Below are 15,249 nucleotides of genomic sequence, written 5' to 3' on the forward strand. Positions count from 1 at the left end.
ACATTGCAAAGCAGATAACTCCGAAACTCTTCGAGCCGAGGAGATAGCTACTAAAAGCCCCAGAGCTGTCTCGCTTTCCTTGTAACCCTGGTAGTTTGGACAATACCGCTGTAAGGGTATGATCCATAACTAGCATAATCATATAATATATGGAAATTGGTGGTTGGTAAGTAAGTAGTGCCAGAATATATTATATATATCTCCAAAATTGTATATAGATTACTCAATGCTATTATCTCCTTAGTTGGTAAAGTGGCATTAGTTAGTAGTGGAAAAATAAATTGAGTTGCCAAACAGTTAGGCAGGTAAGGCACTATAAGATGTCAGAGACCAACAGTAACAAAATATTAACTGCTCTGTAAGAGATCTTACATAAAGAGCAGCAAATCCAGTGACTACAAAGGGAATGAACTGACTAGTATTATAGTTTGTTTAGGTATAGTAGAAAATCAGAAAGACAAATATTGTCTGAGTCTAAATCAAACAAGATTAGATACTAAGCTGATTATAGCATTAAGCTGTTGCCTGTATCAATAGTTCACCATTAGCATGACGATTATAATATATAATGGTTATCAAATGTATTTATGTTTATGGTTGGCCATATATAGCACATAAACAAATGAACAGTATTCGTTTTGCTAGTGGGATTTGAGTTTATTGAAGTGTATTAGTGCTGCCGCAATAAGAGATGCATGCTGTGTGTACCCATTTCAGTTGTGGCTGCACTATTCACACTAGGTGATTTGTTAACAGCGCTGATAGCTTAGACTTAAGTTAGGTTGGTATTTCATTAGTATGTTTGGTGTCACTTATGTTTGTACTGTGGCATAATATTTAGTTGAACGTTAGTTGAAAAAAGTTCTCTGATCACAGATCTTAGTGAGAGGTGATTCCACTAAATTAGAATAACAGGTGGATAAATGCTTGATTTAAAACACCTAAATAAAGTTTGCTAGTAAATCACCATTGTATGCCCCTAAGGAGAGTGTTGAATACACAAATAGTTAAACCCTTATTAGAACACATAAGAGGTCAAGTATATGTGGTAATAGTTATCACGCACTTTATATACGTAGGTTGACCTCATAGAACTGGTGTCATTTAATACATAGTGATAACCGCCCAGCATAAATATCAGCTATATTGTTACCGTGAGTCCTACATATAAATGAGTTTGTTGCAAGCCTGATGATAAAAAGTATATATCGTTGCAATCAGTTTAATCAAAAGGTTGCCATATAACTTCAATGTAGGTATTTGAGTAAATAGCTGCAGTATCACACTTAATTATTGGGTTTAAATGCTTAGGTGTTGAGTCTCATTAGCATACCTCTAAATTGATTTCTCATATCTTATGTGAAATAACATAGTGATCGGTTAGAGAACAAAATACTGACTGTCATCGATATTGAGATTAAGTAGCGGTTTGCAGACTGAATCTGTGCACAGTGTATCGATGGCAGCAGCATTCAAACCGAGTTTGTTTGTAGTGTAAGGTTAAGAGCTCGATGCTTGATTAGCGACAACAACCAGACTGGGTTTGTTTCTATCGTGCTGCATAAAGCTAGTGCCAAAGTCTCACCATAAAGTAAGTTCCTTAGATTTATTAACCACTAGATCAACAGTTAAATTACTATGGACTATTGTAACAAGGGTCACGCTGTTCGTTCCCTTCTAAACGCTTCCTAAAACACAGGAGCTCACTGGGCTCCTCACTATTGCCCTAACATGTTTCGCCGCTTATCGGCTTTGTCAAAGGGTGCGCGTGCGGTGCGCGTGGATGGGTTTAAATAACGTAAGTGTCGAGTTGCCGCCCCCTAGGTGACGTCACTGAGTGCTACTTGATGTTGTGCTGGGTCCTAAGCAATGTAATATTACAAAAGAGAACTGCCACAGTGAGTTTATTGTATAGCAGTTTCAGGCTGATCTTAGCAATTATGTTGTCAGTAAATCACAAGTCAGGATCATAATTGGTGACAGTTAGTTAAAGTTGTGACAAATGCAATCGTAGTGACCATCAAAATAACAAAAATAGCTGTTGCAATATTTATACAACCAAAATGTGGATTTGAAAAAAGGGGGAGATAGAGGTATAATTATACTTGAAATAAGGTTGTAACCACATATAATATTATTCGGCCAGTAACTGTGAAAAGTGTATAATACATTTAGGTTAACAAAAGTGTTATATTTAAAGTGTATGCTAAATCCCATATTAGCTATAAAAATGCTTAAAAGTAAATTACTATAAAAATTGGTAATTGGCTAAAAATAGTGCTTATACAGTGATAAGTGACATTGGGAGTTAAATTCTCAAATAAGAGAGGATAATAAACAAACAAGTGAATGTGTTGGACCTAAGTGAAGATTAGAAATAGCTCTCGTGATTATCTAGTGAATGAATGGTGTCACCAGAACGCTTGTATATGCCACATAATTGCCAACTCTATTGTAGCGTATAAATATAAGTTATAAAGCACAACAAAATATGACAGTAGCACAGCTCAATAAAGCGTAACAAATATCAAATAAGGGGAAATTGGACTAAGACACTGAATTATCTAAGTTTAAAGGAATGCAACAAAGTTATTATTTTCGTTAAGTCCAAATGGTTGGATGGTATTTAATAAGTAGATCCATGTACTCTCTGCTTTCAAAAGGGCTTGTTCCACATTGCCCCCTCGAATGCCTAATTCTACTTTCTGTATACCCCAGCATTGGAGATCAGATTGTCTGGATTTATGATTTTTCAGAAAATGTCTGGCTACTGAAGTGATAGTTTTGGCAGCGTTTTTGATATTCTTGAGATGTTCTTGCAGTCTGATTCTTATTTTCCTGGTCGTCATACCAACGTAAATTTTTGGGCATTTACATTGAAGTACATAAATGACTCCCTCTGTGGTACAGTCTATATGGGCTCTAATTTGATGAATTTTCCCAAACCGATCTACCATTTGATTGGTCTTCTTCATGAAGCAACATGTGCTGCAGGTGCCACATTTATAGGAACCTTGTCTTAGTTTGGTTCGAGTTCTGGTACCTTTCAGGTGGCTAGGACTGATCATATCCTTGAGATTTGAAGCTCTACGGTAGCCAACTTGAATCTTATCACCAACAATTTTGCCCAGAGAGTGGTCGGATTGTAGAATATGCCATTATTCTTTGAGAATGTTTATCACATCGTCTGTTTTGGTATTATAGGTGGTAATAAACCTGACTGTTTCCTGTTGATTCTTGGTACGTTGTATAGGTTTCAATAATTCCTGTCTGGATGTAGATTTGGCTCGATGTTCTGCTCTTTTAATTGATCCCCTGCTATAACCTCTTTGTAGGAGTCTGTTTTTTAATTCTTTTGCTCTATTTGCAAATTTTTCATTGGTTGAGCAATTCCTCTTCATTCTCAAGAATTCCCCAATAGGGAGTGATTTCACAGTATTGGGAGCATGGGCGCTGGTACTATGTAAAGTACTGTTGGTGGCTGTTTGTTTCCCAAATACATCGGTACTAAGGGTACCGTCAGAATTTTTAGTAATTGTTAAACCCAAGAATGATATTGAATCCATGCTTGCTTCATGTGTCAACTTGATATTGAGATCGTTTGAGTTTAGTTTTAATAAAAAGTTTTCCAGTTCCTCCTTGTTGCCCTCCCACAGGAATAGCACGTCATCTATGTAACGTAGCCATAGAGGTATCTGATCAGTGTATTTGTCATTTGTGTCAGAGAAAACTACATGTTGTTCCCACCAGACTAGGAAGAGGTTGGCGTACGTTGGTGCACACGCGGTGCCCATGGCAGTTCCCCTTATTTGAAGGTAGAATGCATGGTCAAAGGTGAAAAAGTTGTGATTCAAGACAAATTTGAGAAGGTTTAGAATAAACTCATTATGTTCTATCTCTTCTTCAGAGCCCATTTCAAAGCATGCGCTTTGGAGACCCGTTGCAGTAATAATCGCATGCGCATTGCAGTTAGAATAGTTGAACTGCGCATGTGCAGTAGTAAGGGTCCTTGTGAATGTGCATCTCTGATACGTATAGAGCGGGTGGGACCACTCTATACGTAAACACTCTAAATTATCGGAAGTAGAAGATGGGAGGAGTCAGAAGGAGAACGGTATAAAGATGTTAGAAAACAAATGCATAAATCAATACTTTTAATAGTAAAAAATATAGTGATTTGGTTATTACTGTATACATGTAGACAATGCAGTAGTGTGTTTAAACGGTACCGAATTTACTTTCACTTTAATCAGAGCACCTTACCACCTCCACTGGCGCTGAAAGCCTTCCCCACTTTTCACCTGGGAGGAAGATACCTCTCAATGATGAGAAGATCTCACTCCTCATCAAGGAGGCAAAAGAGAATCACAGAGGATCATGGGAAGATTTTTTGTCTCCTAGAGGTCAAGAGGGGAATTCCCACACGGGAGGACTTGTGGACTCTCATCATCTGATGAAAGAGGTCTGCTGCATGTACTGTGAAACTAAGCTTACGTTTAGATAGAACAATTACAAAATAAAATAATTAAAAACAAAATATTGAATAAATGTAGATTATATGTTATGTAAACATGCATTGAAAACATGCCCCCTCCACTGTCAAAACTGAAACGAGCAATCTGCAGAACATCGAGCCCACTGTCTTAGAAATGTTAGTAATGTCCTTCAATGCTACTGAGCAACAGATACCAATAGTATTTCAATGGACGCACTCCCCACCACTTGTCTTATTTGGAGGAGTGAATCTAGATTGGAGTAGATTGGAGCAGTTAAGGCTAGCCATGGTCATTTTGTTAGTAAATGTTGTGCAGTTACTTATCTCATCACCTGATGCCAATTAGGGACAGATATGTGGCAGCATAAGGTTTGTCTGCAGTGTGCACATCCACATTTTCTGATCTTAGGTACACCCACAAGTTTCAGACTATAATTACAGGAAAAGGGGAACATATATAGTGAAAATATATTGCAAAGATGTTTTTGTACACAATTAAACATTTTAAATTACAGTCTCAGATTGTTTTATGTCTGAAGCTGGTTATTCCTTTTAGAAGACTCTCAATGCAAAGTTTAAAAAGTGGTTGCCAATCCTTTCCCCAAGGAAGTAGATTAAGACTTTCTTTGATAACTTTGCTTGATAATAATTCAGATTGTTGGGTACACACAATGGTTTCCATGTCTTAGGAACCAGTAAAATGAAAAACAAAACAACAAAAAAATGGACAATGCTTCAAGCTTACCAGCTCTTTAAAATGATTTGTTATGTTCCATGCCAGGATCAGGGGCAATTTTTCTATTCTTATACCTTTTCATTGCTACAAGAATCCAATTTCAAGATTGAATAACTTCAACCTTGGAACCTGGTCAGTTAAAATCCACTATAGATATGAAGGATGTGTAGCTTCATATTTCCATCCATATAGAACACTTTAATTTAAAACATCTTGCTGGTGTCCAAAACCCTTCTTAAAGTTGTCCTAGCGTCTTCCCACTGGAACAATATTTGATGATCACATTGCATGTTACCTAGAGTATATTTGTTAAGCCACCATGGTTACAAATCAAAATTACATAGGGGGTGTGCAGACACCATTAACACAGATTATGCTCTGGTTGTCATTAAATCAGGGCATGATAAAGATTTTTGTGCATGCTTAGTTCACGTTAACAAGTACAATAACCCACTTGTTTAATATATATTGAAAAATAAAACTCATATCACAAATTATAAAGTGTGTAAAAAACTAATACAGACATCAGAATCTTATTTTTTATTGTGATAAAGTGGGTGTTTTATATTAACTGCACATCATTTACTTTTTCTGTGACAACCCTTTAAAAAAATATTAAAAATTAGATTTTTACAGGTGTTTAACCTAAACTTGCATACGTTACATATAACACTGCAGATGAATTGGGATAGTGCCTATGGCTCTCTCATGCAAGCCTGCACCAAAGCTACATCTGCAGCTTCTTAAATCTGGACTTTACGAGTACATTTTTCATGCTTCATCTGATAGCAAATCATTATATCTCTCTGCAAGCGACCACAGACTCTGACTTAAAGGGACATTAAACACTATGAGATGATAATATAAAATGATAAATCATATAAATAAAAAAACTCTGCAATAATTATTTATTTTGTCCCCTTTTCCTGTAATTCCATTCTGAAATTGCGAGCTTTAAAGCTCTTGTTAAAAATGGAAGTGCAAGACACTGTTATATTCCACAAAGCCATTGGCTGCACACTCTATTTATAACGGTCCCTAATTGGCCACAGCAGACAAAGTAACCTAAGTTACAACATGGCAACTCCCATTGTTTTATAGACGTTAAAACTTTTAGAGTTATTTTGTCAATATTTAAACAACTAATGAAACTTTAAAAAATATATCTACATGTTACTCTCCGACTAATATTTTCTTTGAATGCATCATCCTGTCTAGCGTTTATTTAGTGTTTAATGTCCCTTTAAGGATGAGCGCAGTATTTTGAAGACTTGTTAACATTGTATAGTAATGCGCAGCATTGTTTATATCTTTCTTGTTAATTTACTGTGGACCTAAATTTTTTAAACTTTTCCTAAACTGATCTGTGAGATATGCTGTTTGGGATTATTATACTGTTCCTAATATTTTGATGTATTTTGTTATTATTTTTACAACAATAATCTTAATGTCAATAGAAGCTCTCTTAGTTTATTCTTTTATTTTTTTACACCTCCGGATAACTTACAGTTATATACCACAAATGTAGGCTATGATTTGTCAGAGTAAAATGCTACTGTAAAATCTGATCCATGTCGTCATACTGTGGTCTCATGTTTCTCATTGCACACACATTACTTTTGAGGCACTGATTTTTAGGATTTATAAATAAATTAAAGACTTTGTGCTTCAGTTACAAGCAGATGATATTTGTCATTTTGGCCTTTTGGGAAAAGAAACGATAAACAACTATTGGACTTGTTTACTGACAAGTTCAGAAAGTTAATGATAAAATCTGCAAATAATATCAAACATAAAAAAAGCTGAATATTGAGGCAACAACAAAAATAGCTATATACAAATATTTATTATGACAATATTAGAGCAAAAGAACAGCATTGCATATTTAATTAAATATTCATTTAAGTTCAGAACATCATTTAAATACTAAGGTGACATATATACAGATTCTCCAGTCCCTCTTACTGAAACAATTATACTAGCTTCAGACACTGAGTGTTAAAGCTGTCACCTTCTTTGACAGCTACTGCCTCGAGCAGGGCTTGTTTCTTCTGCATACTACGAGATGACTCCAGCTCATACATAGTTGTCAAATTGAAAAGAACACTCTCATGGAGATAGTGTTTGGGATCCTGCTGCACCAGTCCTTCCAAATGCCTGAGGGAATCCTTTAATTTGCCCAAATAAAGCAGACAAACTGCAGCATTATTATTAGCCTAAAAAAAAACACAAGTGGCAGAAATTACAGGGCAGAATAATAAAAAAAGAAATGGCCTTTTAGCAATGTGCTTATTTATGTACAAATCTATATAAAATATGCTTTACATCCAGTGTAACCCACTATCTGCCAAACAGTACACTTTACATACTGATTAGATACTGTTAAAGGGACATTCTAATTAGTAAGAGCATGTCATTTTAGCACTAGTGGCACTGCAATGCTATGTGTTTAACCCCATTGCTGGGGTTAAACACATACTTAAAGTACAGTTTGGGAGTTGCAGATAACTGCTGGACTGTAAACTGATGGTGATTTAATTAGCAACAGCATTTGTACGGCTGGATCATGTGACTGCAGCTGCTGATTAGGAGCACCAAGTGAATGCAGCTGGTAAACCGAACATGAGTGAATTAAAACGTTATTAATGCAAGAGGAACAATTGCTGAATGTGTCTTAAGACAAATTAAAAAAAAGCTTTCAGCTATTCATCAGATACCAGAAAGACACAGCTCCTGATGTAACTAAAAATATCCAGAATTCAAGGGATTTACATACATTTAAATATCTAATGAAGTTGCATTTTCTTACAAAATAAATTTTAGCTGACTTGTGCATTATAAAAATCTAAAGCTTAGGATAAATTTTCTATACACACAGTGTAACACACTAATCTAACAACGCAGAGAGATGAGGCTTTCTGTGACTTACCACTGGATTCTTAGGATCTAATTTCAGAACTTCACTGAAGAACTTGTGAGCTTCTGAAAAGTTATTTTGTCCAAGGTGAAGAAAAGCTCTGATAAAGAAATATATTTATTTTATCAATACATACACAATTAAACACACATTTATTTTATCAATACATACACATACAATTAAACACACTCATTTATTATATCAATACATACACATACAATTAAACACACATTTATTTTATCAATACATACACATACAATTAAACACACATTTATTTTATCAATACATACACATACAATTAAACACACATTTATTTTATCAATACATACATATACATACAATTAAACACACATTTATTTTATCAATATATACACATACAATTAAACACATTTATTTTATCAATACATACACATACAATTAAACACATAATTATTTTATCAATACATACACATACAATTAAACACACATTTATTTTATCAATACATACATATACATACAATTAAACACACTCATATTTATTTTATCAATATATACACATACAATTAAACACATTTATTTTATCAATACATACACATACAATTAAACACATAATTATTTTATCAATACATACACATACAATTAAACACACATTTATTTTATCAATACATACATATACATACATACAATTAAACACACTCATATTTATTTTATCAATACATACACATACAATTAAACACACATTTATTTTATCAATACATACACATACAATTAAACACACATTTATTTTATCAATACATACACATACAATTAAACACACATTTATTTTATCAATACATACACATACAATTAAACACACATTTATTTTATCAATACATACACATACAATTAAACACACATTTATTTTATCAATACATACACATACAATTAAACACACATTTATTTTATCAATACATACACATACAATTAAACACATTTATTTTATCAATACATACATACACATACAATTAAACACACATTTATTTTATCAATACATACACATACAATTAAAACATAATTTATGCTTACCTGATAAATGTATTTCTCTTGTAGTGTATCGAGTCCACGGATCATCCATTACTTGTGGGATATTCTCCTCCCCAACAGGACGTTGCAAGAGGATCACCCACAGCAGAGCTGCTATATAGCTCCTCCCCTCACTGTCATATCCAGTCATTCGACCGAAACAAATCGAGAAAGGAGAAACCATAGGGTGCAGTGGTGACTGAAGTTTAATTAAAATTTAGACCTGCCTTAAAAAGGACAGGGCGGGCCGTGGACTGGATACACTACAAGAGAAATACATTTATCAGGTAAGCATAAATTATGTTTTCTCTTGTTAAGTGTATCCAGTCCACGGATCATTACTTGTGGGATACCAATACCAAAGCTAAAGTACACGGATGATGGGAGGGACAAGGCAGGAACTTAAACGGAAGGAACCACTGCTTGTAGAACCTTTCTCCCAAAAACAGCCTTCGAAGAAGCAAAAGTATCAAATTTGTAAAATTTTGAAAAAGTATGAAGCGAAGACCAAGTCGCAGCCTTGCAAATCTGTTCAATAGAGGCCTCATTTTTAAAGGCCCAGGTGGAAGCCACAGCTCTAGTAGAATGAGCTGTAATTCTTTCAGGGGGCTGCTGTCCAGCAGTCTCATACGCTAAACGGATTATACTTCGAAGCCAAAAGGAAAGAGAGGTTGCCGAGGCCTTTTGACCTCTCCTCTGTCTAGAGTAAACAACAAACAGGTTAGATGTTTGACGAAAATCTTTAGTAGCCTGCAAGTAAAACTTCAATGCACGGACTACATCTAGATTATGCAAAAGACGTTCCTTCTTTGAAGAAGGATTAGGGCATAATGACGGAACAACAATCTCTTGATTGATATTCTTGTTAGAAACCACCTTGGGTAAAAACCCGGGTTTTGTACGCAGAACTACTTTATCTGAATGAAAGATCAGATAAGGAGAATTACAATGTAAGGCAGATAACTCCGAGACTCTTCGAGCCGAGGAAATAGCCATCAGAAAAAGAACTTTCCATGATAGAAGTTTGATATCAATAGAATGAAGGGGTTCAAACGGAACCCCTTGAAGAACTTTAAGAACCAAGTTTAAGCTCCATGGGGGAGCAACAGGTTTAAACACAGGCTTAATTCTAACTAAAGCCAGACAAAATGCCTGAACGTCTGGAACTTCTGCCAGACGCTTGTGTAAAAGAATAGACAGAGCAGAAATCTGCCCTTTTAAAGAACTATCTGATAATCCTTTATCCAAACCCTCTTGGAGGAAGGACAATATTCTAGGAATCCTAACCCTACTCCATGAGTAATTCTTGGATTCACACCAATGAAGATATTTACGCCATATCTTGTGGTAAATTTTCCTGGTGACAGGCTTTCGTGCATGTATTAAGGTATCAATTACTGACTCGGAGAAGCCACGCTTTGATAGAATCAAGCGTTCAATCTCCATGCAGTCAGTCTCAGAGAAAGTAGATTTGGATGATTGAAAGGACCTTGTATTAGAAGGTCTTGTCTCAGAGGCAGAGTCCATGGTGGAAAGGATGACATGTCCACTAGGTCTGCATACCAGGTCCTGCGTGGCCACGCAGGCGCTATCAATATCACCGATGCTCTCTCCTGTTTGATTCTGGCAATCAGACGAGGGAGCAGAGGAAACGGTGGAAACACATAAGCCAGGTTGAAGAACCAAGGCGCTGCTAGAGCATCTATTAGTGCCGCTTCTGGGTCCCTGGACGTGGATCCGTAACAAGGAAGCTTGGCGTTCTGGTGAGACGCCATGAGATCCAGTTCTGGTTTGCCCCAACGATGAACCAATTAAGCAAACACCTCCGGATGAAGTTCCCACTCCCCCGGATGAAAAGTCTGACGACTTAGAAAATCCGCCTCCCAGTTCTCTACCCCTGGGATATGGATCGCTGACAGGTGGCAAGAGTGAGTCTCTGCCCAGCGAATTATCTTGGAGACTTCTGACATCGCTAGGGAACTCCTGGTCCCCCCTTGATGGTTGATGTAAGCCACAGTCGTGATGTTGTCCGACTGAAATCTGATGAACCTCAGTTTTGCTGAGGCCAAGCTAGAAGAGCAATGAATATTGCTCTTAACTCCAGAATATTTATTGGGAGGAGTTTCTCCTGCTGAGTCCATGAACCCTGAGCCTTCAGGGAGTATCAGACTGCACCCCAACCTAGAAGGCTGGCGTCTGTTGTTACAATGGTCCAATCTGGCCTGCGAAAGGTCATACCTTTGGACAGATGGACCCGAGATAACCACCAGAGAAGAGAAGCTCTGGTTTCCTGGTCCAGATTTAGTAGAGGGGACAAATCTGTGTAATCCCCATTCCACTGACTGAGCATGCATAGTTGCAGCGGTCTGAGATGCAGGCGCGCAAATGGCACTATGTCCATCGCCGCTACCATTAAGCCGATTACTTCCATGCACTGAGCCACCGCGGGGCGCGGAATGGAGTGAATTACACGGCAAGCATTTAGAAGTTTTGATAACCTGGACTCCGTCAGGTAAATTTTCATTTCTATAGAATCTATCAGAGTCCCTAGGAAGGAAACTCTTGTGAGAGGAGATAGAGAACTCTTTTCTTCGTTCACTTTCCACCCATGCGACCTCAGGAATGCCAAAACTATCTCTGTATGAGATTTGGCAATTTGAAAGCTTGACGCCTGTATCAGGATGTCGTCTAGGTAAGGAGCCACCACTATGCCTCGCGGTCTTAGAACCGCCAGAAGTGAGCCCAGAACCTTTGTAAAAATTCTTGGGGCTGTAGCCAACCCGAATGGGAGAGCTACGAACTGGTAATGCCTGTCTAGAAAGGCAAACCTCAGGAACCGGTGATGATTCTTGTGAATCGGAATGTGAAGGTAGGAATCCTTTAAGTCCACTGTGGTCATGTACTGACCCTCTTGGATCATGGGTAAGATGGTTCGAATAGTTTCCATCTTGAATGATGGAACTCTGAGGAACTTGTTTAGGATCTTTAAATCCAAAATTGGTCTGAAGGTTCCCTCTTTTTTGGGAACCACAAACAGATTTGAATAAAATCCCTGTCCTTGTTCCGTCCGCGGAACTGGATGGATCACTCCCATTACAAGGAGGTCTTGCACGCAGCTTAGGAATGCCTCTTTCTTTATCTGGTTTGCAGATAATCTTGAAAGGTGAAATCTCCCTTGTGGGGGAGAAGCTTTGAAGTCCAGAAGATATCCCTGAGATATGATCTCCAATGCCCAGGGATCCTGAACATCTCTTGCCCACGCCTGGGCGAAGAGAGAGAGTCTGCCCCCTACTAGATCCGTTGTCGGATAGGGGGCCGCTCCTTCATGCTGTCTTGGAGGCAGCAGCAGGCTTTCTGGCCTGCTTGCCCTTGTTCCAGGACTGGTTAGGTTTCCAGGCCTGCTTAGGTTGAGCAAAAGTTCCCTCTTGTTTTGAAGTAGAGGGAGCTGATCCTGCACCTGCCTTGAAATTTCGAAAGGCACGAAAATTAGACTGTTTGGCCCTGTCCTGAGGAAGGGTATGACCCTTACCTCCAGTAATGTCAGCAATAATTTCCTTCAAACCAGGCCCGAATAAGGTCTGCCCCTTGAAAGGAATGTTGAGTAATTTAGACTTTGAAGTCACATCAGCTGACCAGGATTTAAGCCATAGCGCCCTGCACGCCTGGATGGCGAATCCGGAATTCTTAGCCGTTAGTTTAGTCAAATGAACAATGGCATCAGAAACAAAAGAGTTAGCTAGCTTAAGTGTTCTAAGCTTGTCAATAATTTCAGTCAATGGAGCTGTATGGATGGCCTCTTCCAGGGCCTCAAACCAGAACGCCGCCGCAGCAGTGAGAGGCGCAATGCATGCAAGGGGCTGTAAAATAAAACCTTGTTGAATAAACATTTTCTTAAGGTAACCCTCTAATTTTTTATCGATTGGGTCTGAAAAAGCACAACTGTCCTCAACCGGGATAGTGGTACGCTTTGCTAAAGTAGAAACTGCTCCCTCCACCTTAGGGACTGTCTGCCATAAGTCCCGTGTAGTGGCATCTATTGGAAACATTTTTCTAAATATAGGAGGTGGGGAAAAAGGCACACCGGGTCTATCCCACTCCTTACTAATGATTTCTGTAAGCCTTTTAGGTATTGGAAAAACATCAGTACTCACCGGCACTGCATAGTATTTATCCAGCCTACACAATTTCTCTGGCACTGCAATTGTGTCACAGTAATTCAGAGGAGCTAATACCTCCCCAAGCAATACACGGAGGTTCTCAAGCTTAAATTTAAAATTAGAAATCTCTGAATCGGGTCTCTCCGATTCAGAGACGTCACCCACAGACTGAAGCTCTCCGTCCTCAGGTTCTGCATATTGTGACGCAGTATCAGACATGGCTCTTACAGCATCTACGCGCTCTGTATCTCGTCTAACCCCAGAGCTATCGTGCTTGCCTCTTAATTCAGGCAATCTGGCTAATACCTGTGACAGGGTATTATTCATGATTGCAGCCATGTGCTGCAAAGTAATCGCTATGGGCATCCCCGATGTACTTGGCGCTATATTAGCGTGCATCCCTCGAGCGGGAGGCGAAGGGTCCGCCACGTGGGGAGAGTTAGTCGGCATAACTTCCCCCTCGACAATTCTTTTATAGATAAAGACTGATTTTTACTGTTTAAGGTGAAATCAATACATTTAGTACACATTCTCCTATGGGGCTCCACCATGGCTTTTAAACATAATGAACAAGTAGTTTCCTGTGTGTCAGACATGTTTATACAGACTAGCAATGAGACTAGCAAGCTTGGAAAACACTTTAAACCAAGTTAACAAGAAATATAAAAAACGTTACTGTGCCTTTAAGAGAAACAAATTTAGCAAAATTTGAAATAACAGTGAAAAAAGGCAGTTACACTAACAAAATTTTTACAGTGTATGTAACTAGTTAGCAGAGCATTGCACCCATTTGCAAATGGATGATTAACCCCTTAATACCAAAAACGGAATAATAAATGACAAAAACGTTTTTAAACACAGTCACAACAACTGCCACAGATCTACTGTGGTTGTTACCCTCCTCAAACACGACTTTTGAAGCCTTTTGAGCCCTTCAGAGATGTCCTGTATCATGCAGAAGGAAGCTGAGTGTCTCTGTCAGTAATTTTAGCTGCGCAAAAAAGCGCTAAAATAGGCCCCTCCCACTCATATTACAACAGTGGAAAGCCTCAGGAAACTGTTTCTAGTCAAAAATCAAGCCAGCCATGTGGAGAAAAAACTAGGCCCCAATAAGTTTTGTCACCAAACATATATAAAAACGATTAACATGCCAGCAAACGTTTTATATTACACTTTTATAAGAGTATGTATCTCTGTTAATAAGCCTGATACCAGTCGCTATTAAATCACTGCATTTAGGCTTAACTTACATTAATCCGGTATCAGCAGCATTTTTCTAGCAATTCCATTCCTAAAAATACGTTTACTGCACATACCTTATTGCAGGGAAACCTGCATGCCATTCCCCCTCCGAAGTTACCTCACTCCTCAGAATATGTGAGAACGGCAATGGATCTTAGTTACTTCTGCTAAGATCATAGCAATCACAGGCAGATTCTTCTTCTAATGCTGCCTTTGATAAAACAGTACACTCCGGTACCATTTAAAAATAACAAACTTTTGATTGAAGTTAAGAAACTAACTATAATACACCACACTCCTCTTACTACATCCATCTTTGTTGAGAGTTGCAAGAGAATGACTGGATATGACAGTGAGGGGAGGAGCTATATAGCAGCTCTGCTGTGGGTGATCCTCTTGCAACGTCCTGTTGGGGAGGAGAATATCCCACAAGTAATGGATGATCCGTGGACTGGATACACTTAACAAGAGAAACACATATTTATTTTATCAATACATACATATACATACAATTAAACACACTCATATTTTTTTTATCAATACATACACATACAATTAAACACATTTATTTTATCAATACATACACATACAATTAAACACATATTTATTTTATCAATACATACACATACAATTAAAGACACTAATTTATTTTATCAATACA

The 15,249-nt window shown here is 37.8% G+C and overlaps 1 protein-coding gene across 2 annotated transcripts in view; it reads right to left on the reverse strand.

Annotated features, from left to right (window-relative positions):
* Nucleotides 1–7,058: 7,058 nt before the first annotated feature.
* Nucleotides 7,059–15,249, reverse strand: part of TRAPPC12 (trafficking protein particle complex subunit 12) — a 496,716-nt gene continuing 488,525 nt past the window's right edge. For both annotated transcript variants that reach the window (XM_053709729.1, XM_053709728.1), the window contains 2 exons: nucleotides 8,161–8,248; nucleotides 7,059–7,447 (listed from right to left, as the gene is read on the reverse strand). In XM_053709729.1, the coding sequence (XP_053565704.1) occupies nucleotides 7,205–7,447; nucleotides 8,161–8,248 (331 nt within the window). In that variant the 3' untranslated portion in view covers nucleotides 7,059–7,204. The remainder of the gene's footprint in view (nucleotides 7,448–8,160; nucleotides 8,249–15,249) is intronic.

The sequence above is a fragment of the Bombina bombina genome, chromosome 4 (assembly GCF_027579735.1).
Source record: "Bombina bombina isolate aBomBom1 chromosome 4, aBomBom1.pri, whole genome shotgun sequence".
Taxonomy (NCBI): Eukaryota; Metazoa; Chordata; class Amphibia; order Anura; family Bombinatoridae; genus Bombina; species Bombina bombina.